At 47.2% G+C, this 22,930-nt stretch overlaps 1 protein-coding gene across 1 annotated transcript in view; it reads right to left on the reverse strand.

The window, feature by feature from the left end:
* Window positions 1–22,930, reverse strand: part of SCD5 (stearoyl-CoA desaturase 5) — a 76,225-nt gene that overhangs the window by 2,498 nt on the left and 50,797 nt on the right. The window contains exons 3-4 of the mRNA XM_012647145.1: window positions 19,658–19,863; window positions 2,012–2,244 (exon numbers count right to left, since the gene is read on the reverse strand). Coding sequence (XP_012502599.1) covers window positions 2,012–2,244; window positions 19,658–19,863 — 439 coding nt within the window. The remainder of the gene's footprint in view (window positions 1–2,011; window positions 2,245–19,657; window positions 19,864–22,930) is intronic.

Here is a 22,930-nt window from a genome sequence, read left to right on the forward strand (position 1 = left end):
ATCACCGCAATGAATTTTATAACATTTTCATTACTCTCCAAAAGCTCCACACTCTTTAGCTATCACCCCAACTGCCTCCCAGCCTAGTTCTCTGGGCAGTTTATATAAATGAAATCACTACAATATGTAGTCTTTGTAACTGGCCTCCTTCACTTTGCGTAACGTTTTCAGGGTTCATTCACGTTGTAGCAAGTGTCAGAACTTCACTCCTTTTTATTGCCGAATAGTGTTTCTTTATAAGGATATACTGCGTTGTCTTTATCCATCTATCAACTGATGGACATTCAGGCTGTCTCCACTGTTTAGCTATTGTGAATAATGTTGCTACGAACGTTCACACACTAGCTTTTGTGTGGACCTATGTTTCCATTTCACTCAGGTGTAAATCTAGGACTGGAGGTGCTGGTTCACATAGTAGCTATCTGTAACTGAGAGACTGCCAGACTCTTTTCTTCCTTCTTAAGTGGCTCCTGGCCACCACGCAGTTCTCCTAGTGACCGTATTTTGAAGGATTTTACTCTACAATGAGTCCATCAAGATGGATCCATTTGTGTTCTGCGATTTTCTTTTTAATTTAGGCCATCCCTACCCTGCCCCCACTCCATTCTGGATTAAAACATAGTACAGAGAAGTTTCTTCCCCCTATTTTCAGAAACAGGCGCTACGTATGTGTTCCCCACTCTGCTGCACAACTGGGGTAGCAAGAGCCGTCCAAGGACCTTTCTGAAGCAAACTGGCTGGGAGTCCAGCGTTGACTTGGACAGACTCAAAACCGATACCCAGCTCTTTCGGGCTTAGGGCGTGGCCACGCTCCTCGAGTTTCCTGGTCCGTCCATCCCCGTACAAGATGGTGCTGTCTGTCTTGCCCCTACTTGTGTCCACTGTCAGAATCAACACTGGACGTGGCTCTCCTTCTAGAAGATGAAGGCTGAGAGGAGGAGAGAGCTGTAGGAGGGGTTGGGAAACTGCTCTTCCTCTTCTCCAAGGCACTTTTCTCCCTGCTTATGCAACCAAGTTCGGTGTCTGTCCCACCTGTACTGCTGTCGTCAGTGCAAGTCCACGAGAACCGTAGGATCCCTGGGGGCTTCACAGGGGGATGACCCTAAGGAAGCAGCAGCAGAATCTCATCGCTGAGTGACACAGACACTGCTTGTACTTAACGGTCGGAACTTTCCTTCCTGAGTTTGATCTCTGTGCTCAAGGCTCAGCTTAAGGAGAAGCCTGAGTTGCTTCTATAAAGGTGCAGCTAATATTTATTTATTAAGCACTTATTGTATGCCAGGGCCAGTGCCAAGTGCTTTAGCAGATACCAGCTCCCATAATCCTCCTGCCTCTGCACCAAAATGAGAACGTGAACACACAGAGGGGTGAGCAACTCGCTGAAGGCCACACGGCCGGCAGTAAAGCTGCGCCCCAGAAGGTTTATCTCATGCTGAGCACCGCTGCAAACACGCATCCAACCCTGCAACGACCCCGGGCGGCAGTCAGGGCTGCTCTTATCCCCACTTTACAGATAAGGACACAGAAAGCCGGGGAGCCAGATAACTTGCCCAGAGAGTGCGTGGAGGAGCCAGGATTCAGCCAAACTCACTGGACTTCACAGGTCCCCTCTTAGCCATTCTGAGGTCCCACGAGATGCTAAGTCTCACTTCTTCCCATCTCTCCGTTTAAAGGCCTTTTCTCCTTAAAGTCTGCCAAAGGTTTGGACAGCTGAGGGCAGTTTGAGAGCACATTTCCACGGCGATAATAAACAGCTGCCAATTACTGACCACCCAGTACGTGCCGGGCGCCGCACCAAGCAGCTTATGTATCCCCGAGAAGCAGGCATCGCAATGCCCATTTCCCAGATAGGAAAACTGCAAATCAGAGAGCTGACTCGTCCGAGAGCCAGGACGCTAAGGCCAGGCTGAAGCCCAGTCCACCCCACCCCCTGACCGGTCCCACAGAACCACTGAGAAGCCGGGAAACTCCGGGCTGCCATCCTCCCCATGGCTCCCGACCCGCTGCTCACCGATGGCGCCCAGAGTGACGAGCGGGTTCTGCCGGGGGCTGATGTTCCTGTCGTAGGGCCGGTTTCCGTACATGTGGGCGGCGCTGTTGACCAGCCAGGTGACGTTGAGGGAGACGGCGTAGCGAAGGATGGACGCCAGGAAGTAGGAGTTCCACAGGCTCTCCCCCCAGGTGTACCAGGGCACCAGCGTGGGCACCACGAAGCACATGAGCACCACAGACACCTTGTAGTACCTGGAAGGCAGGACAGCACGTCACCATGAGTCACCTGCTGGTCGCACAGGGCGGGCTCAGCAAGCTGCAGGGAAGGTCAGAAACAGCCCAAGGAGCAATGGTGCCAGGTATTTCATTTTAACTTTCAGTATAAGGAAAGTTGTGTGTCACTCTGTGAGGGGGTCACAAACCCGTGTACCTGCAAGGGCTGGGCGGGTAGAAGGGACAGCTAGGATGCTATAGGCAGTGCTGGGCCCTGTAGCATACTCCGGAAGAATTCCAATGTAAGGTAACCAACGTTGTGCTGGCTAAACCCATGTATCTTAGAGCTACATGTAACCTACCAGCCACCAGTTTGAGACAACTTAACAGCGATTGCTTTCATCCATCAACCTGATAGTCTTTCTTGAATCATTTCAAGAAATATGCAGTATTTCTTAATTTTAGGTACATGATTTTTTACTGACTTAGCTTGGTAAAATGACAGATGACCCCCCCCCCACCACCAAACTATATGTTCTCTGTCCATCGGAGATTACATTCCAAAGCAGCATAAAAAATAAATAAGTACAAGGCTGGGCGCGGTGGCTCACGCCTGTAATCCTAGCTCTCTGGGAGGCCGAGGCGGGCGGATTGTTTGAGCTCAGGAGTTCGAAACCAGCCTGAGCAAGAGTGAGACCCCGTCTCTACTAAATTAGAAAGAAATTAATTGGACAACTAAAAATATATAGAAAAAATTAACTGGGCATGGTGGCGCATGCCTGTAGTCCCAGCTACTGGGGAGGCTGAGGCAGGAGGATCGCTTGAGCCCAGGAGTTTGAGGTTGCTGTGAGCTAGGATGACGCCACGGCACTCACTCTAGCCAGGGCAACACAGTGAGACTCTGTCTCAAAAAAATAAAAAAATAAATAAGTACAGAAACAGGCACAGCCATATTAAAAGTAATCATTAAAAAGCAAACCATTTGTAGTTGGAATTCTGGACCTCAGCAGCCAGCAGACATTTACTGAGCACCTACTGTGTGCCAGGCCCCAAGCGTTACTGATACACGAGCTAAGTGCTGGGGACACAAAGACAAATGAGATGCAGTCCCTGCCCCAGGGTTCAGCCCGGTGTCCACCACCCTGTCGCAATGCAGGATTGCCTCCACACGGGGACAGGAGAAGGGCTGAGACGTGAAAGTGTCTGCAGCTGCCTATTCATAGCTGGTGCCTGCCTGGCCCCCCATCGCCTGATGAAGCTTCCGGAAGGCCTCTGTTAAGGTGCATGTGTGTCAACCGGCAGGTGGCACAGTGCGAGGGCCTGAAATTCGGTAGATTAAAGACTCTTGAGTCCAGATCTGATTGTGGGCGTGGAACACGCCTCTTGCCGTTCTTTCGCTCTCCGTGCACCGTTAGGCGGTCCCTGCAGAAGCAGCGCGTGAGGCCAGGGCGGTGTCTGCTCAGTGGACTCTGGGAAGTGAGTTCAGTTGACAGGCCTGGGCACGTGGAAGGAAGAAACAGGGGAGGAGGGAAAGCCCAGCCCGGGGGCATTGCGGGCTCGGCCACTGCAGCTGGGCTTGGAGTTTGATGGGACAGAATATACCCCAGAACTACCCTCTGGGGTGATGGTTATGCAGCGTTGTGAACATACTTAACGTCACAGAACCGTATACCGATATATGGCTAAAATGGTATATTGTGTTACGTTCTACCACAGTAAAAAAGAAAGATACGAGGAAATATCTTCCTCATCAATAGACAGAGCACGAGGGCAGAAACAGTTTCTCTTTTGCACAGAGACACCAGCCCCGCTCTGGCCACCTGTGTCTATGACGGGACGAAGCCCGAGAAGCAAAGCTGCTCCTTGGCAGAACGATGGGAACGAGTTGCTTTATCCCTGATGTCTGTCTTTGGGACGTGAGGCGTTCTCTATCGTTCGAGCCGGTCGAGTCAAGATTTTCTGTAGAGTGGCATCCCAGCACACTGCTTCAGACACTGTGATGTGCCGCCCAGGTCCCCTCTTGGGCTTACAGGACTTATTCTCCCAGTTGCTGGCAGTGCTGCCCCTGGCAGAGAGCCACCTTGCCCAGGTCATGCCCCTCCCCTGAAGACTGCAGATCTGGTGACCGACCGGTCAGGGGAGGGTCCGTTGCCCAGGCCAGGTCCCGGTAGGCATGCCTGATGCCGCCATTGAGAGTGGTCAAAGCCCAGCTGCCGTCCCTCCTTCCACAGGTGTTGATCCCAAGGACCCGCCCAGGAAGCTCCCCCCAATGTACTGTCCATCTCAGAGCCGCTTCGGGGGTCCCAACCTGTGGCCTGGATACACTGCGGGGCCGGCCGAGTCCCCCAGGAAGTCAGACTCTCCAGAGGCTGGTAGACACTCCCACGTGGTTGGCACTGCTAAGTATTTGTGGAATGACTAAATCAATGATGCTTTGGTTAATAAATGATGAGTTCTTGGCTTCTCAGTAAAATAAAAACACAACGGTGACTTCAGTAGGCAAGGAGCATGAGAGGTAAAATCCCAAAGTTTCCCCAGAACAACCCCACAATAAATGCGCAGCCTGCTTTCAGGTTCTTATCTCTTGGATTGGCGCCAGCGTAGGATTGTGTCCATAAAGCCAACGACGTCATTAAAGACACGGTTGCTCGTCAGGACCCAACCCTTAGGAAGCAACAGATTTCACTGTGAGGCTTCCTACCCCAGTTTAAATGAACAATTTCTGAGCACGAGCGTTTAGATCATTCTCTGAGCTGCCAAACATGGTAACGTTTTGACAATATCTAAGATTAACAGGCACACTAACAGGTTCCATCTTGGTTTAGAATGTGAGTGGCTTCCTCCCTGGCTTGCTGGGAACACTCAGACCCTGGGCTGGGCGAAGACTGCTAAAATCATCAATGGAGAAAAGCAAAGAGGAAGGACGAGAGAGAATGGGTGCTCCAAACCCGAGAATGAGCCAAAGAACACGGTGGCTCTCCTCCACGGATCCGAAACCAAACTCCGAAACTAGACCCGAGACCTAAATGTTGTAGTCAAAAACGCAAAAGCAGAAGCACTCAGACTCACTTCACGGTAATTCTAGACCCGCTTTCTGTAGCCTATAAGCTTACAAGGACGGGTCTACGACAGATGCTGGGATCCTCTCCGCTCCCCAGCACCCCCAAGTTCTCACCGCACCAAGACCACAATCGGGAAGATGCTCCAGCATTTAGCTCAGGACAAGGAGTCCGTCGTTACCCAACCAAATGCCATCGCACAAAACAACGCCCCAATCCACGTAAGCTTTGGCAGCAGTACACAGATGCAGATTCGGCGTTAACCTTAAACTTCTTCAACTCTCTGAAGAATATCCTCATTCCAAGAGACTGGATCAGAATAAAGAGAACTGAAACATTAAGAAAAGCCCTGAGACCAAAAGTGTGGTCTATGGAGAAGAAAGGATTTGGGATTTCTTTTTTTTTTTTCTCTCCTCCCAACCTGGGTGTGATAAGCAGCTTAAAGCTCTTATTTTTCTTTAGATGAAGAAGAAATTGTTATTCTCTGTCTGCAAGCCTTTTCCCACTGCTTTGCTAGCCCTAAGCACAGCAGTCCAGAGCGCGCGGCGGGTGAGATCTCGAGAGTGAAATCTATTAGAGCAGGAAGGCAGGGGAAATGATCTGCCAAGTTCCAGGGGGCCACCTCAAGAAATGTGAAAAGAAGCAAACACCACAACAGGTGACACAGAAATTACAGCCCCACGAATGCTCTGTAATGATGAGCAACGAGCTGTCACCGGCATTTTGATTAAACGTGTTTGGTTTTGTGATTTCGCTTACAGCCTCTCCAAAATTCATTTTCTCTACAATTTTGCACCTTGTAGGGGACCAGGAAAAATCACACAGATGCCTACCCAACATTTAGATATGCCCTGGCGGTCCGTACATGGATGGAACATTCCCTCTACCTTCCTCAGCCCCCTTTGGCGTTGCCCACAGGAAGGTGGAACACGCCTGCATTTAGATGCCCATCTGAAGATGGAAGCCCATTTATGGGGTGACTCTGTGGAGTTTTGCAGAAAATCTTCCAGACTCTTCGAACTTTTAAGTTGAAAATGGACTTTGCGTCTCCTGTGTACCGTGTCCTTTAAGTGAAAGCTTTCATTCAGGATGGCTGTGTTTGAAGCATCCTCTGAAAATCATCATCAGACTACTCGAGATCTGGCTTTGACCTTCAGATAGTCTTGACATCACTTACCCTGTGCTGTTCCACGATCAGCTTTCCTAGAAAAGAAAACCTTTTAATTGGACCATGTGGATGTATAATCTGCGTCTTCCGGATGCATCTCCTTCCCAATGAAGGAAGCAGAGATGGGCAAACCCTGGCCCCATGAACCTTGCAATGCAGCGAAGAAAAGACATACTAGTCTTTTCTCTTTGCCTTTGGCGTTATTTGCTTTCGAGGTCTGAATGTGGAGGTTAGCTGCACCCACCCACTTGAAGTTAGTTTGTCTTTATACAAACAGGTTACGTTAATCCACTAAGCAGCGGTTCAAAAGATAAACACCATCATTTCAGAATTTCAACACAAAGAGCCTTATTTCTACCTCATTAACGATGAAGTGCTTCAAGAAAATACCCAGGCTTGCTAATTGCTGAGACCGGTATGGGGGACAGGAAAAGGGCTTCTTCACTTTTTCAAAGCTTTGCTTCCATCGTACTGGACAGTGAGTTCTTTGGGGGCAGGGCTTTGTCTGCAGTTCCTTGCACACAAAATGCACATTTGCACGGCGGGGCCTAGGAAGCAGCTGGATGGCTGAACTGCAGTAGAAGGAACTGGGGGTGAGGGTCTGTTGTCTTTGGCAAAACGAATTAGGTCAGTTCTCCCTCCCCATTGTTTGGTACTTGGCACTTCTCTTGTCCTCTTGGGAGAAGTTTAAGTTGGTCAGACAGGTGTCATTCTGGGTCTCTCTAGGATTTTTTGTCTTTGTCTCTTTCTCTGTCCTCTCTCCCTCCCACTCTCCTCCCTCCCTTCCTTCCTCCTTATCCATTGTTCTCAATAAGTTCTAGAAACAACGGACCATCTCCTGACGGTATGTAGAACAGGGTGACTAAAGTAAACAATTCAGATCATTTGCAAAATATTTTTTTTAAACAAAGTGGCTGCATTTCCACTTTCTGTCGCCCTTAAAACTGCATTCCACCTTCATCCTCCCTCTCTGAGGCAAACTGGTCTCTGCAGGAAAAAATAGAACCACTTTGCTTAATCTGGGACCCATGAAATTGTGTGCAAACATGTTTGTGTATTTTCATTTTTCTGAGGCTCAAAGTCTACAGCTTTCATCAAATTCTCAGAGACAGTCAATCCCCAAAGGAGGGAAAGCCCGGTGCGTTTGGAGGGTAACTACTGTTTTCTTTGATCGTGTTGTGATTTTCTTTGTTTACTTTAGGATCTGGCCTAGGATTTAGCAAGAAAATTTAATTCAATTTAAACAGTGGTCTTTTTAAAAATGAGGTAGTCATACCTACTTTTTCTGGCAGTAAAATTTAAAAAAAAATGACGGCGACACTAGATAGTAGCGTGTGTGTGAGTGTGTGCGTTGTGGGTGTGTCTGTGTGCACCTCCCTGATCGTTTTAGCCTACACACGTGTAGGTCTTGTGCCAAAAGGACAACGGACAGAATGCAACCCTCCACTCCCACTCAAGGGAGCAAGTGTAATTCCAAAACTCTAACAACTTTATCAATAATAAGCTTCTCCCTGCATGCAGCCAGCCTCTATGTGGGAAAACAGCCAACGGAGTCATTTCGGCCACCTTTGTAATCAATATCAACCGGTGCAGCCGAATCGGTTAGGTGGGCGGACCACTGTTCTCGCTGAGGGCAAAAACGAACAGGCTGCTATCACAGCTTCTTCACTTCACATGTAAAAGACATGGCCCGTAGGCATGACACACACTTTCTGAAGATCACATGGGTTCGTTCCATCCCTATAGTCAAGCAGCATTGTTCTTCCAAAGTTAAAAATCAGCTCAAAATTGATTTCCTCCGAGAGCCTGCCCTGCTAGATCTCTTAACTGTGATTATTGCGCTATTTGATGTCCCTTCAGTAAAACCGTGCTGCAAAAACTCAAGAAGACATCGTTTTAGATAACTGAGTTTTCCTCCTAGTTGAGGGTATGCATGTTCAATTATCCAAACTTTTTTTTATTGTATGTGGAAATCATTACCCATTTTTCTGCTTTCCAAATGAAAGGTTATGAAACAAAACTTGACCTTCCTTGGTAGTGATGAGCGTCTTAGCCTGGGTTTCCCAGAAGGCAGGGCTTGAGGCAAAGGCTTACGTGCTACTATTTTATAACAGAAAAGCTTTCGTTCATGTGGGTTATAGCTATTGATATTTATTGTATGGGAAACTAAAACTGAGACATGTTTTGTTAGTTCATTAAATATTAAATGTTAATATGTTAATATAAAATTATTATACTATATAGGTTACATATAAAATATACAAGTGTATTTGTTTATAATATAAAATTAATATTAAATCTATCAATTCATTCAAATAATAATAAACCTGTAATATACTAACATGAATAACATTTTTATGAAAAATAACCATATTTTTCAAAGCAACAAAGAAATTTCGTGTGAAGATGGCACTGTCTGACATCTTTGCAAATCTCCTGAATGTCTGGCTTTATGGAAGCAGCTGGATTCTCACATCTGCTTCTGCAGTCAGGCGGTAGCAATATGCTGTTTCGGCTGAAGTCTGCGAAGAAAATCTGCCTCCCAGAGATGTGCAGTTGGAAAAGAGAGGAACTCATAGACCTCTGAAAGGGTCTTGGGGATCCCCCCACCCCCACCAAGGCTTTGGACTATGTTTTCGGAACTGCTGACCTCAGCTTCCTAGAGGTGAGTTTTGAAGAGTGAGCAAGAGTTGGCTAGGTGAAGAACTTAAGAGTATTCCAAGTCAGTGCCTCTCAAAAATGTCACTGAGCATTCAGATCACTTGGAGACTGGGATGGGGCTTGGGATCCCGGTGACGCGGACGCTCATGGTCCTGGGACTACACTTTGAGGGACAAGGATCTAAGTCAAAGAAAGAGTCCAAGCAAAGGCGCAGTGTCACGAAACAGCCTGAAGTGTGAGGGGAATGGCCTTAGCAGAGGGTGACGTACACAGCAGAAATACCAAGAGACACGGTAACCATGGCCACGCCAGAGCGAGAACAGTTGCCACTTTTCCCAAGAGGAAGTTATTAACCGGTTTTAAGTAGAAGACGACTCTGACTCACAAGCGGGCATAATTTCTTATTCTGAATAACTCAGAACTGCAATAAAATATGAAACATGCAAAGTACGTAGGCAATAGGGTGAAGTGGAGGAAGAGGAAAGACATTATTCCCTGTGAACGTCATTACAGCATAACTCGGTAGAGAGAGCACGCACTTCGGACTGAGACGATTGGTTCCAGAGTCCAGTTCTGCCATTCATAAAATGTAACCGAGTCGACTTCTCAGAGCCTCAGACTCCACCACGTATGAAGACATGAGAGATATGAATTTTACATGCACAGCGAACATAGGTACCCAATACACTAAAATCAATATGAGAAAGACTATTATAATAACAAAACCCTGGAAGCTATGATTGTCATTCTAAGATTAGATGTAGACTTATTATAATGAGTTTATTAGAGTTTTGTATTTTTCAAGAGCAATAAGATTCCGAATGAGCACCCGAGGGGAATCCTAAAACTAAATGTTTTGCCCATTTATATGCAAGATAATGTCAGCTCAAAATTACCCACGGCAATAGAGGAGCTGGGGCCGCAGTAGATAGAATTAGCAGAGAAAGACCTCAGGCCTCCAGTTAATCATCCCCTCTTCTAACACAACTTGTACCCAGACTTTTCATACAAAATTTGAATGATTCATATCTTAGCTCTTCCAACTGCTTCTCTTTTTCCTGTTAGTTGGTGCAGATAATAACTGACAAAGCCACAGAGGGGCACAAAGAAAAGATACACTTGCATAATAAATAGAGCCATCGCTGCCTGAGACGTTCCTGCATTAGAAGGTGCTTCCTAATTTCTATTCCTCTTTTTCTCTGGGAACACTTGACCTTCAGGATCCAGAAATCCCCCCCCCCCACCACCTGGGACTCTGCGACTCTCAACGTTCCGTTCTTGCCCTAAAGTGTTGGTTGTGACGGTCAGTTGTGTTACGATATGTTGCTCTCTCAATCCATTGTAGCAAATATTGACTTTCTGATTGTAAATGACAGTTTTCATTATCACAAAAATCCAGTTTCTTATTAGAGAATAACTAGTTGGGCAGAATTTTAAAGTCTGTTTTATACATATATATACACACACATATACGTATGCATATATTTCTTAAGAGAAATAAACAGGCTCTCAAGTTCTGGCCAACTAAGAACCATACGTACAGTTTTTCTAAATCTCTTGATAGTTAGGACATCTGAGTAATTGTTTTTCTCTTCTTTAAAATGGAAGACTGATTCGGCGTAGGTTTATCAGAGAAAGCCAAATGGCGGAAGAGAAGGCACTCTTCAGATGAGTCAACGAGCGTGTTTTGCCAAATCACATCTCAGCAGCAAGGTTCTTTTCATCTGTGTGACAGATTTATTATTGTTTTATAGGAAAACGGGCAGAGTGAGGAGAAATGAGAGACTGGGACAGAGAGCCGGTCCAAATCCAATCTCTGATAAGAATTGTCCTCAGTGGGTAAGTTGACAGTGATTTCTCTGTTCTCTCCTTCACCGGGAATTCATCCTCTTTAATCTTTGTCATTTCAGTATTTTGGCCTAAGAAGTTGACCCTTAGAACGCCCTTTGCAACGCGGTGTCCTTTCCCCAGGAAGGGAGTTAGCCTATGCTCCTTTTAATTTTTTTAAATTTTTTTGATGCCATGAAAACATTTCTTTAGGAAAAGCAAGGAGAGAGGAAGGTGAGCTTTCGATTTCCAAGGCTGGATCACATCCAATATCCAGACGTTGGTTCTCCACTGGGCCCCCTCTGCCTCCTGCCAGCCTGCCTTTGGGCAGCAACCTGGATGACATCCTTTCCAGGTTGGTGGCTCTCAGTGGCATTTTGTGACTTGTTTGGCCAACTCGACAGCTCCTGCTGTTAGCCTAGGATATCTAAGGAGGGAAGGTCAGGTGTCTGGGCACCCACTCACTGTCGCTGATTTCTGTTGACAATAACAGCAAAAATTATAGAATGCCTAAAAATAAACCAAAGAAACACATAAGATCTGTACATGGAGAACTTTTAACATTTACTGAAATACATAAAAGAAGTCTTAACAGAGGGATGAACTCTGTTTCTGGAGAATGAGAGCAGTCCTGCCGGTTATAAAGAGCTATCACTTCCACGCGGATTTCTCCAAGTACTTTGTTCTACCGTCCCTCAGTCATTGTGAATTTCCTCTGTTCCTAATGTCATCCGTCATCTACTGCAGTGTCACTCTCATATATGGACTTGGGGGTCTCTGGCTATTTCATAAGTGTGTGCCTTTTCTTCCCAATAAAATTATGAGATTCCAGCTGGGCACGGTGGCTCACAACTATAATCTTAGTACTTTGGGAGGCTGAGGCAGGAGGATCACTTGAGCCCAGGAGTTTGAGGCTGCCGTGAGCTACGATGAGGCCATTGCACTCCAGCCTGGGCAACAGAGATCTTGTCTCCCCAAAAAAATTGTAAGATTTATAAAAGCAATGGCTATCTCTTTTTTTAGCCTTTGTATCTTTTATACCCCTTAGTACAGAAATGCCTCTACTTACAAATTTTCCATTTAAGGAAGTCTGCAGGTATGAACAGAGCAGGGGGAAAAAGGCATTCATTCTGCCCACCGCCAGCAGATGGTATTAGTGGCCGTAAGTAGTCACTTGGCCACATATTGTTTTTAGTCAGAGGTACGTTAGCTGGGCTTGTGCTCAGTTCTGAGATATTTTATGAACAGCAACAACATCATCAGTTTGAAAAGTGTAAAAACAGTGAGTGTCTTTCAAACGCCGTTAACAAGAGGCACAAGATTCGGATGGAAACAAAAGTAGAAACAAATTTTTCAAAATCGAAAGTCCTGAGAGAACACAGAATGTTGCAGGGTCCTCCTGGCACAGCAGGAAATATTCCTGAGGCTAAAGAGTGAAGAATGATCAAAAAGGAACAGGGACTGGTAAAATGGAAACAGAAACTTTGAGGTTTTGGCTAAACGTTAGCAACAATGAACAATGTCCCCTGGCCGAAACTTTGTTAATTCTGGTGAAAGCCAAGCGTTTAGGAGGGAACCTAAGAAAGCTGAAAGGGCTGTTGGTGACATGTTTGCTTTTAGCCAAAGGTGGCTCCACGGGTTCTAAGTTGCTGGGTTCAGGAACCTTCCAAATCAGCGAATCATCGATCGGTTGGTGAGGTGGCAAATAAGGGTAGTATAGACACTGGAGGTCTACACTGGGGGCAAATATTCACTAGAATGTAAGGAAGAGCAGAGAACTCCAGGTTTTAAAGCTTTGACAGAACTACTTATGTTTTTATATAGAAAACACATCTGGAAACTGGTAGATTAAACACCTTTAGTCACTTTGGACTTATAAAAAAATAGACATATGAACAGCATTTTAGAACCTAAAGTTTTCAAAAGTGGGATATCTTTTATATAGTGGTGTATGCATAGTTAACAACACAAATATTTATTGCATATTTGCTCTGTGCTTTCATACATATTAACTAATTTATTCACCCAATAATTTTGTGAGGTAGGTTGGGTGTGGTGGCTCATGCCTATAATCCCAGCACTTGGGAGGCTTAGGTGGGAGGATCGCTCACTTGAGGCCAAGAGTTCAAGAGCAGCCTGGGCAACATAGCAAGATCCCATCTCTAAAAAAAATTTTTTTAAAAAACAGTAATAGTTTTGTAAGGTAGATATCATCACTATCGCCATTTTATAGCTATGGAAATAAAATCTCAGAGACAGAATGGCACAATCAGGATCTTTCGATTGCCAGGCCCTATTTTACCTCTCCATAGCTGCCTCTTTGTGTTAACTAACTGCATGAATAAATAACCCGTGGCTAGGACAGAGTATAATTTTGCCTGTGCTTCACACAGTTTAAGAACATACGGCTTGGTCTTTGAATCCACATCTGCTACTTTATACAATGTTATTACCAAGTTCACTGTTGTGTGTCTCTCTTCTGACGGTCAGAATACCTCGAGGGACACAGAGAGAGCACGTGACATCAGGCAGACCTTTCTGGAGTGGTTTCAACGAGCAGGTAACAAAGCTAAGAAGTACAATCCGGAAGCGTGACTTTTCAGTGTAGACCCTTGACGCTGTTCACAGAGCATCTGCTATGGCGCCTCTTGGTTGAGGGCCCTTCCTTGTCTCTGAACCTGCTTCGTGCTGATAAAGAATAAAGGAAGCAGCTGAGAGGTCAGCCCAGGTTTGTTCAGCCAGGGTTTAATTTCCCCGGCGCTCCCGGGGAAATCGTGTCAATAACAAAACCTTGTATCTCTCAACCTGATCATCCCTCGACACATCCGATAGGATCCAACACGGCGAGACAGGCACTGAGGAATCAGAATAAATTATGTCAAAGGAGAAGCTCCCTGGTAGCTCTGACATGACGGCCCACACAAGCCTCATCCAAATATTCATTTTGGGTAATGGAACAGCTACCAACAAATCATTACTTACGACAATATTTTCACTCCACCTGTCAACTGACGAGAGGGTCCCGTAACACATTGCTGTCAGTAAGCTGCATCGGTAAGAGAGAAAAACGTACTTAAATTTCACAAATAGGTATGAATCACACTCTTTCAGTTTTAAAAAGGGACGCGGCCTCATTTTATGTTTTCACCAAATCACTTTCACAAGGACATTAGCCTGCAAATCATTTCACAGAAAGAACTACAAGTTGGACAGCAAATAGTGGATTTGTTTCTAGTTAACCAGTCCATTTCTTATTTTAAATAAATACATTTGTAGCTTCGGATGCCTCCTGTTTAAACAACTTCTCCTATACTACTCTCTTCCTAGCTTATTAGTCGCTAGATTCTTTAGAAAAAGAGTCTTTGATGGAGTAAACCAGCACGAAAGTGACTCTTGTCACCTATGGAGTAATATGTCCCAGCTCAGAGCAAGGAGAGGTAAGAACAAGAAATACGCATGACACGCCTCATTTATTAATTTGCCAATCTAGACACCAGATATTGTGACCATTCTACCTTCTTCCACCAAGTGGCTGGAAGATTCTGGATAGGAAAGTGGTTTCCACTGTGTCAGATTTTTCTCTTTAACGAAAAAGGAGGGAAATGAAGAGATGATATCTTTGTCTTTGGCCATGGGTAGAGAAAATAGTATATCTCTTTTAAAAGGCAGTATTGCCAGCCTGGGTGCGGTGGCTCATGACAGCACTCTGGGAGGCTGAGGCAGGAAGATCGCTTGAGGTTAGGAGTTCAAGAACAGCCTGAGCAAGATCATGACCCCGTCTCTACTAAAAATAGAAAAATTAGCCGGGCATGGTGGCGCGTACCTGTAGTCCCAGCTACTCGGGAGGCTGAGGCAGGAGGCTCGCCTGAGCCCAGGAGTTTGAGGTTGCTGTGAGCTACGCTGATGCCACGGCACTCTAGCCCGGGCAACAGAGCCAGACTCTGTCTCAAAAAAAAAAAAAGGCAATGTTGCAAATGGCCCAAAACATATAAACGTGTAACAAAAGATTTCCAAATTCTTTATGAAAATGGATAGAGTTTTATATATTATTTGACTCAGCAATTCTGGTTTTAGCTAAAGGAAAGTATCATAGCTATGGTCACACACAGACACACACACAGGCAAATTCTCCCAAAGTTCTAGTACGAAAAGCACCTCTTACAGAGGCAAACAAATGACATTTTGATTTGGAAATTTTTTAAAAATCAAACTGTTGAAGTATGTACCACACTGATTTCTCCCCTGCTCAAAGTTTTAACCACTAAAATAGGGAAATTCTGGCGTTGATGCTGCAACCTCAATGTTGAATCATCTCTGTCCTTTATCCCAGAATATAATTCAGCTGTGTAGCTACAGAAATCAAATTCCCTTTAGGCAGGCCAAAAGCTTAATAAAAGTAGTCAGAGGATATTTTACCTCTTCCATTTACTTTTAACAAAAGGAATCTAATTAATTCATACCTCTTTGATTGATTTTATCAAGTCCTTAAACCCAAAAGATTCAGAATTTTAATTTTTGACAACTACAGCTGGATGCAGGGAAAATTATTCAAAGAAAAGAATTATTTGATTCTCAAAATTTTTATAGAGCCGGGACAAAATGCAGTAGCTTGAGATGAGGACAGAATATTGAGACTCCAGGGTTGAGGCTGTTAACCAAACATAGACCGCCCCTTAAGAATGGAAGATAAGATTCAGGGAGAAGAAATATTTACATTCACAAGGAATGTTTGAAAAGAATAAATCAAAGCAAGATGATGAAGTGAGGAGGACAAAAAACCCTCATCTCCCAGCCAAAAACAAAAACAAACCAAAAAAGCGTCTGGCAGAGCGATAGCTGAATAGCTTTTGTTCTCTTATAAAACTGGGAGGGAGGAAGAACATCATGGCATCGAGGACACAGAGTGGCAGAGCAGGGGCAACGTCCCCATGCAGAGAAGGGCACAAAAAAAGCAACAAGGCTCTCTGGCAGGTGAGAAGACAAAGACTGCGGGGAGAGAAAGAGGGAAATAGACGGGAGGGAGTGAACCCCAAACAGACCGATGGGACAGAGGCTGAATAACGGGAGAGATCGGACGGGGAGCAGCAAAGACGTCTGCGGAAAGAGCCCGGCCAGGCAGCGGGCAGACGCCTGATGGAGCTTCCTCCTCCCGCATTCGCGGACCCAAACTGGGCAGCTCTAGAAGGACAGAGCAAGCAGCCTCCAGAACCTCATTCTCGTCTTCCCTATTCACTCCTCAGCACCTCAAACAGTGCCTGGTATACAGCGGGTACTCAAAGCACAGTTGCTGAATGAGTAAGTGATACACGAAGAAGAGAGAAACAAGCTGAATTACCTGAGAAAATAACAAGTGCCTCACGGCATCCATTATTAAGCTGTGAGTTGGCAAAAAGGACACCAAAGGGCCGGGCTCTCCCAACAGCATGGCGGAGCGATGCTCCCCTTGGGACCAAGTTTGGTTTCACTGTTGCAAGACCAGTCAAGCACCCAAGTGAAACGGGCCGTCATCAGACCAAGGGGAATTGAGGGGCAAGGGAGCAGTAGGAGGGGTTGTGCTTAAAAGCCCCCCTGTCTCCTCAAGTCTCTCCCCAAATCCCAAACACATCCTTAGATGTTTGGGGGTCTCACCGTACCACTGCTTCTCTCCCCCTCACCTCCTGATGCGCCTTTTAGCCAAACGCGAGGGCGTCCGGTCAACCACCTGTTTGCAACAGTCTTGGTAAAATTATCTTCGAAGGGAAAGGTCTGGAAGCATAGCTTGAACTAAATGTGATGTTTTCCTGTCATTCTTGGTGTTACTCCCTCCTCTCTTGCGTCAGACCGTACAAGGGCAGCAGACGGAGCCGAGTGCTCAGTGTTTCCCTGGCGAGCTGTCGTTAGGACGTCTCAGCACAAGGCTGCCGATCGGCTGTGACGTCCTCGGTGTCAGGGTACCACCGCGTGGACTGAAGGAGGAGCCTCCAAACCCTCAGTCTCCGTCGCTGGCACCTGTTTGAGGAAACTCTGCAAGTGACCCTTAGCTGATCTGTTTGCACAAACATCGCGCCCTGGGAGTGCAGTGGCGTCGGCTGCAAACCCCGATCACCTCCCAGCGACCGGCACAGAAAGCCACGCAGCCCCTGGAAGGACGCAGCGCCAGGGCCCAGACGCCGCTGGGCACCCTTCTCTGTGGCTCAGGAAGTTCCACTCGGCCCAGGGTGGCAAGGACTGAGGCCTGATGGGACGGTGCCGCTAACACCAGGATCCACCCTTCCAGCCCACGCCCCGCCGTCAGATGGCTTCCCTTCCGGTGAGGACCGTGTCTGCTGCTGGCGAAGCTCCCTGCGCGAACGTGAGAATATCTGAACCGCTGCACTGCTTCTGCGCACCATGGGAGCCCGCTTCATCTCGTCCGTGATGCTAGGCCTTATCTGGGATTAGGGATCTCTACGTGCTCCAGGCTGGAGAATTAGCAACGGACGCGCGTGCCCACCCACACATTCTAGAACTGTCGCAGCCCCTTTCAAACAGCAAGGTATGATAATCAAAAGAACACTGAGCAAATCATCTGAGACACAGGCGCTCCCAGCCCCAGCTTTCTATCTACGTTTTGTTTATTACTTTCCTCTTAGGGTGTATTTTACATGTATAACATTTTCTGTGTATTAGGATGTTCTGACATCTTAAAAACTTCTCTGGCTTCCCGGAGCTGGGCAATTCTTAGAGCTAGCAGAGGGCCCGCCTGGGGGCGTGCCTTTGAGATGCTAACTCCTCCTCCTCCTCCTTCTCCTCCTCCTCTTCCTCCTCCGGCTGCTGCACTGGGAGCAATGTTCCTCTGCCTTCATCATGCCACAGCCAGACCAGGCGGTGAGGGACCGCACCTTATAGCTCAGAGCCTGCAAGTGCCGGGAGGACCAGGCCACTTGTAAGGCCAGGAGCTCAAGCACACACAGCACCCGATGATACGAGAGGACGGTTTCTGAAAGCCACAGTTCCCTGTAGTCACTGGAGCGGCGATGAAAGATGTTCTCCGATGACTATTCAGAGAACTTGCTGAAACAGTCTTTGTTCTTCTGCCTGCATTTGGAAATAGTCTTTGGACACATGTACTGCCAGTACACACATAATGCATCGGATTATAACATTTTTGATGGGGAAAGATGAAAAAAAGGTTTCCATTTTTATGGTCAGAGGGACCCAGACTATTATAGCCGGCTCGGTTCTCATGAATAAAACAGAAGATCCTCTGCCTTCTCTTCTGAGCGCTTCGAATGCATCTGAGGTCTGACTGAACCACAGCATCACTAATTGTGCAGCAACAGCATTTATATCCCAGAACTGGAAATGACACACGTATCCAGCCACGGCGTGATGGTCGAATAAACTCCAACATGCTCAGCTGATGGAGCTTTCTGCAGCCTCTGGCAAGGGTGCCTACGAGATCGTTTGAAGTTCAGGGCGAGACACAAAATTACATACGCGGTATGACGGCCGTCGTGCCAAACAGATGCCATGATGCATAAAAATAGGAGGTTCTACAGAATATTAACCGTGTTTGTAGATTAGGACTGCGGATTTTCTTTTTACTTCTCCGAACGTTTCAGCGCTTTCTCTAATGACCTCCACTATTTTACTCTCATAGTAAAAATCAAAACGAATAAATTGTTGAATCGTGAACGGAGAACAGCTTGTTCCTTTCTGCTTAGAAACTTCCGGCTGTTGACGCTGGTTGTACCCGCCTGCAGGAGCTGTACCGAGACGCACAGAGAAGGCCCCGCGGTGAAACCAAGAGAAGCCGCGGTGGAAACACGCAGAACCTGTAAACCCGCAACCACCTGGGTGATAACAATAACAACCACCGACGTCCTCTAAGCTCTTGCCGCGCGCCAGGCATTTTCCGTACGTTTTCTTATTGCATCTTCATAAAAGCTGCAGGAAACGGGTATGGCCGCTACTCCCACTTTACGGACGAAACTGAGACTCGGCGTGGTCAGTCCGTTGGCTAGTGAGTGGGGGGCCCCCCCGGCATTCGACCCGGGCAGTCAGTCTCCGTGGTCTGTCGCTTGCTCACTGTGCTCTACCGCTCCGTCCAGCGTGAAGCAGAGGCCCGGGGGCAACAAGCACATTTGCAAACGCTCTCACCATGGCCAGCTTCGCAGGCCCAGAGCGACGCGTGCGAGCGGGTTCGGCACAGTTACAGGCAGTCTCTGTTCCCGCGCTGGCTGCAGCTGGCTCGACCCTGCAAATGCCGCCTGAGCTGCCACGCTTGGCCGACACGTCGGGGCGCACAGCCGCTTTGAGGCTCTCTGTTACGTGGTGCCACCGTCCCTGCGTGGAAAACCCTGCTGGTGGGACATTTCCTTGGTGGGGGCGGGGTAGGGAGAAGGCTTCACGGCAAGAGGATTCCAGAACAGAGCAGACACCTGGAGAGAGTCCAGGCCTGTCAGGGTCAAGTGGAGTCACGTGTCGCTAACACGAAGCCAGCCCCCTTCTCCCTCCCCGGGGAAGCAGGAATGGGGGTGTGAGGAAGCAGGAAACAGATTCCAGGAAACCGGCTGTGCAGGGTTGGTCTGCAGGAGACCACACGGGGCTTAGAGAAAATCCATCACAAATAGAAGTTGAAATTCAAAACAAATGCGCCAATGGGAAAATCAATGAGCAAAGGGGAGTTAATAAACAGAGATAAATCCTACAGATAAGACCAGATCGTTAGGGTGCACCCCGCTGTGCTCTCCGTCTGTCCCCTCTGTTCACTTACTTCCTCTGGAACCGGACCACAGGGTCAGCAAGCAGGTCGGTGACGTCGAGCTTTCTCCCCTTCTCGATGACGTCTCGGTGCTTGCGGACGAACAGCCACCCGACGTGGGAGAAGAAGAAGCCCCGGCCGGCGTTGTGGGGGTCGGCGTCCGTCTCTGAGTACTTGTGGTGGACTCGGTGGTCCCTGGACCACTCGAAGATGTCATTCTGCGGGGACAACGAGAGCGGGAGTGAAGAGATGGCCGCCCGGTGCCCTCGGGGAAAGCGTCCCAGCCTCGAGTTCATCCCTGAGGGTGGTCTGGGGCGGTTTTTGTCATAACAAGAGTAAACGTCGCCGAGCAGAGACCTCAGCTTGTGTGCGGGATGTGTCCACGGCAGGAGGCTCAGGCTCGTCGGGTGGACTAGTGGGGACACCTGAAAGAAAGCGCTGGTGGGGGCTCCTGAGTCTCCTAGGAGATCACCTATGTCACGAAAAGAGAGGTCTTGGCTGTCAGAGGCGAGGGGCCACCCTGGGCACGAAAGGGTGCTGGTTCTTCACCCCGATCTCTCTGCCTCCCTCCCCTACTCTGATGGTCTTCACGTCTAACCCTTACAGAGTGCAAGAAGCCACAGCTAAAAAACCCAAAGAGCTACTTCCCCAAACCTCTGCAAAACACCAAGGCACAAATGACATCATTTTAGGACTACGCTAACAGAGTGCAACAGAAACAGCCGGGAGGCTGCTTCGGCTCCTTAGGGCAGCTGGTGTGTTGGCAACACCCACCCAGCGCAGAGGCGGCAGGGCAGCGCCCACCGGAACCCGACACGGGCTCTGGGGCCCAAGGAAGGAGGAGCATCAGAGTCCCGCAGAGTCTGCCAAATCCACAGAGCTGGCGCGGGCCTGGCACACATGGGGGGACACACCCTAGTGAGCCTCTCATGATGGGAGACACAGGGAGGGTGTCAGGGGCTGGAGGTCCTGGGTGAGCCATCGGGTGCAAGAATCGATGGCATTTAGGCTGTTGTAATCAATGAGAGGCCTTATCTATTAGCTGTGGGTCGGCGAAATCTACAGACTTTGAATGTGCACTTTTTAAAAATCTGACAATGCTTTCAAAACTTGGAGAAGACAAATTAGATCGAGAGGTAGTGCTTTTGATAGGAAAATTAATCTGAAAATAAAAATAAATTTACATAGTGCATAAGCCTTTTCTTTTTTATTAACAGGACAATGGTAATAATTTTTTATTCCGTAATATTCAATACTCGGTAATGGTCTCATTAGGAATCTGCCACTTCACAGAAGTTGGCTTCATTCTGCTGATGAGAAGGGAAGGAATTGTTTTATTTTCAAAGTTCCAACAGTTCTTTTAATCCAGAGGGGGTTGATTGAGTTTTTGGTTTCTCTGTCTCTCCCAATACTGCTAGAAGGCTACATTACCTTGTTTATCTCGTAGCACTGTTGAAATTTTTAAAGTTTTGCTTAACCCTTGGGTAATGGCACAGAGAGAGAAGATACAGAAAATCCTTAAGAAATACATGCTCAGTTTTAAATATGAAGAGAGAAAAGGGGTGCCTGGTAGTCTGTGTAAGGCAAAAATTATAGCCTGTCTTACTGTAGTATGAAAGAGGTCTTTAGATTTTGCCAGTGTATTTAAACACAGTCGTTGGAAAGAGTGAACGCATTTTATTATTTATAATCACAGAATTTGGAGCTGGGAAGGAATGTCAAATGTCAATCAAGACTATTGCAGTCCAAGAAATAATTTATTCCTTTTGCATTAGTTTCTCGCTTTGATTGCAGTGCATATCTGAACATGACATAGAAAGAAAGAACACTCTGTCCCTTATTCACATATGGCAAAACGAAGACTTAGAAGACATTTGCTCAAGTTCATCTAATAAGTCAAAAACAGTAATGGAACAAAGATGGCACTGCTTCCGTTCTTGGCTCACATTCCTCTCAACAAGATAGTCCCCTAGTCTCCAAATGTAGGGGCACAGTCTTTTACAGAAAACTATTGTTTTTCTTGTTAAAAGGTTATATTGGCTCTTTAGTTCAACGCCCTACAATTTTATAGAAACCCTTACGTGGAGAGTTCCAAAGAGCAAGAAACATCATTCTCACGAAATTAAGCAAGACACAATAACAACAAAAAGGCATGATGATGAAGACAAGTTGGAACAGAGATATTTATTTTCATTCCTTTTACCTGGATACCTTCCTGACAGAAGCCATTGGATGCAATAGTGGCGTGAAGTAAGGGTTGGGCTACATTCCAAATAATCTAACACACAATGAAGCCAAAAATACTTTTAAGATATATTTCTTTTTATCCTTTGTTATTGTTTTGTTTTTAACTGTAAAGCTGAGTGCGGTGACAAAGCGACTCAAACAACAAGATGTAGGTCAACAACAGGGCAGAAAGAGAACGAGATGCAGAAACTCACCCGAGGGGCTTTTTTCCTACTTGTCTGCATTTGGCTTCTACCTTGGAGTGATGGGGAGCGAGTGGGTGGGCGGGTAGCGGGAGAACCTACCTGTCGACAGCCATCTGGGCTCGATTAAAAGGTATGTGTGCCTGGGGTGTGCTTTGGTGCGGTCCATGTGTGCTTCAGCGACAAGCAAAAGGGAAAGCGAGGACTGGGGAGGAGGGCGAGACGGCGGGGCTGAACCTCAGGAGGAAGGGAGTGCATGGAGCCCCCCGTAGCCCCGACAGCACCCCATCATCTCTCTTCCCCGCAGTGTTTACACAGCACTGACTGCTCTTGTCTAAACCCACGCGCGCCCCTCCATCGTCCTGGCTTCACAGAAAAAAAAGAAAAATCGAGACAGAGGTGATGAACGCCCATCAGCGGAACTGAGCCTTGAGCCTGGGTTTTCTGTCTGCTCGCGTCTTGCATGCAGATTTCGATGGGGGCACGACGCCGAACTCAGCGGCCATTCCTGAAGCCCGAATACTCACACACGGTAACACGTCAATCAACAAATTACTGTATTCAGTGTGCAACTTAGAGTCTACACATAATCTTAGGTTCTGGTAGATGGTAGTTGACACAGGCAATCCCGTTACCTTCAAAAGCGGACATCGCCACCTGTTTATGGATGATTCCTGATGAAGGGTGGCAGCGTTGAAGGCTGCTCCGTTGGTTCTAAGGGCCCCGGGCATGACCGAGGCACGGGCCGGTGGGCCAGCGGGCGAGAAACAGGAGCAGAGCAAAGCAGGGGCGTCCAGCTCGGCTGGTGGGTTTTTATTGTCAGAGGAGCCGTGCCCTGACCCTGCTTTGTAATGTC

Source organism: Propithecus coquereli, unplaced genomic scaffold (genome assembly GCF_000956105.1).
Source record: "Propithecus coquereli isolate 6110/MARCELLA unplaced genomic scaffold, Pcoq_1.0 Scaffold26, whole genome shotgun sequence".
In the NCBI taxonomy this organism is placed as follows: domain Eukaryota; kingdom Metazoa; phylum Chordata; class Mammalia; order Primates; family Indriidae; genus Propithecus; species Propithecus coquereli.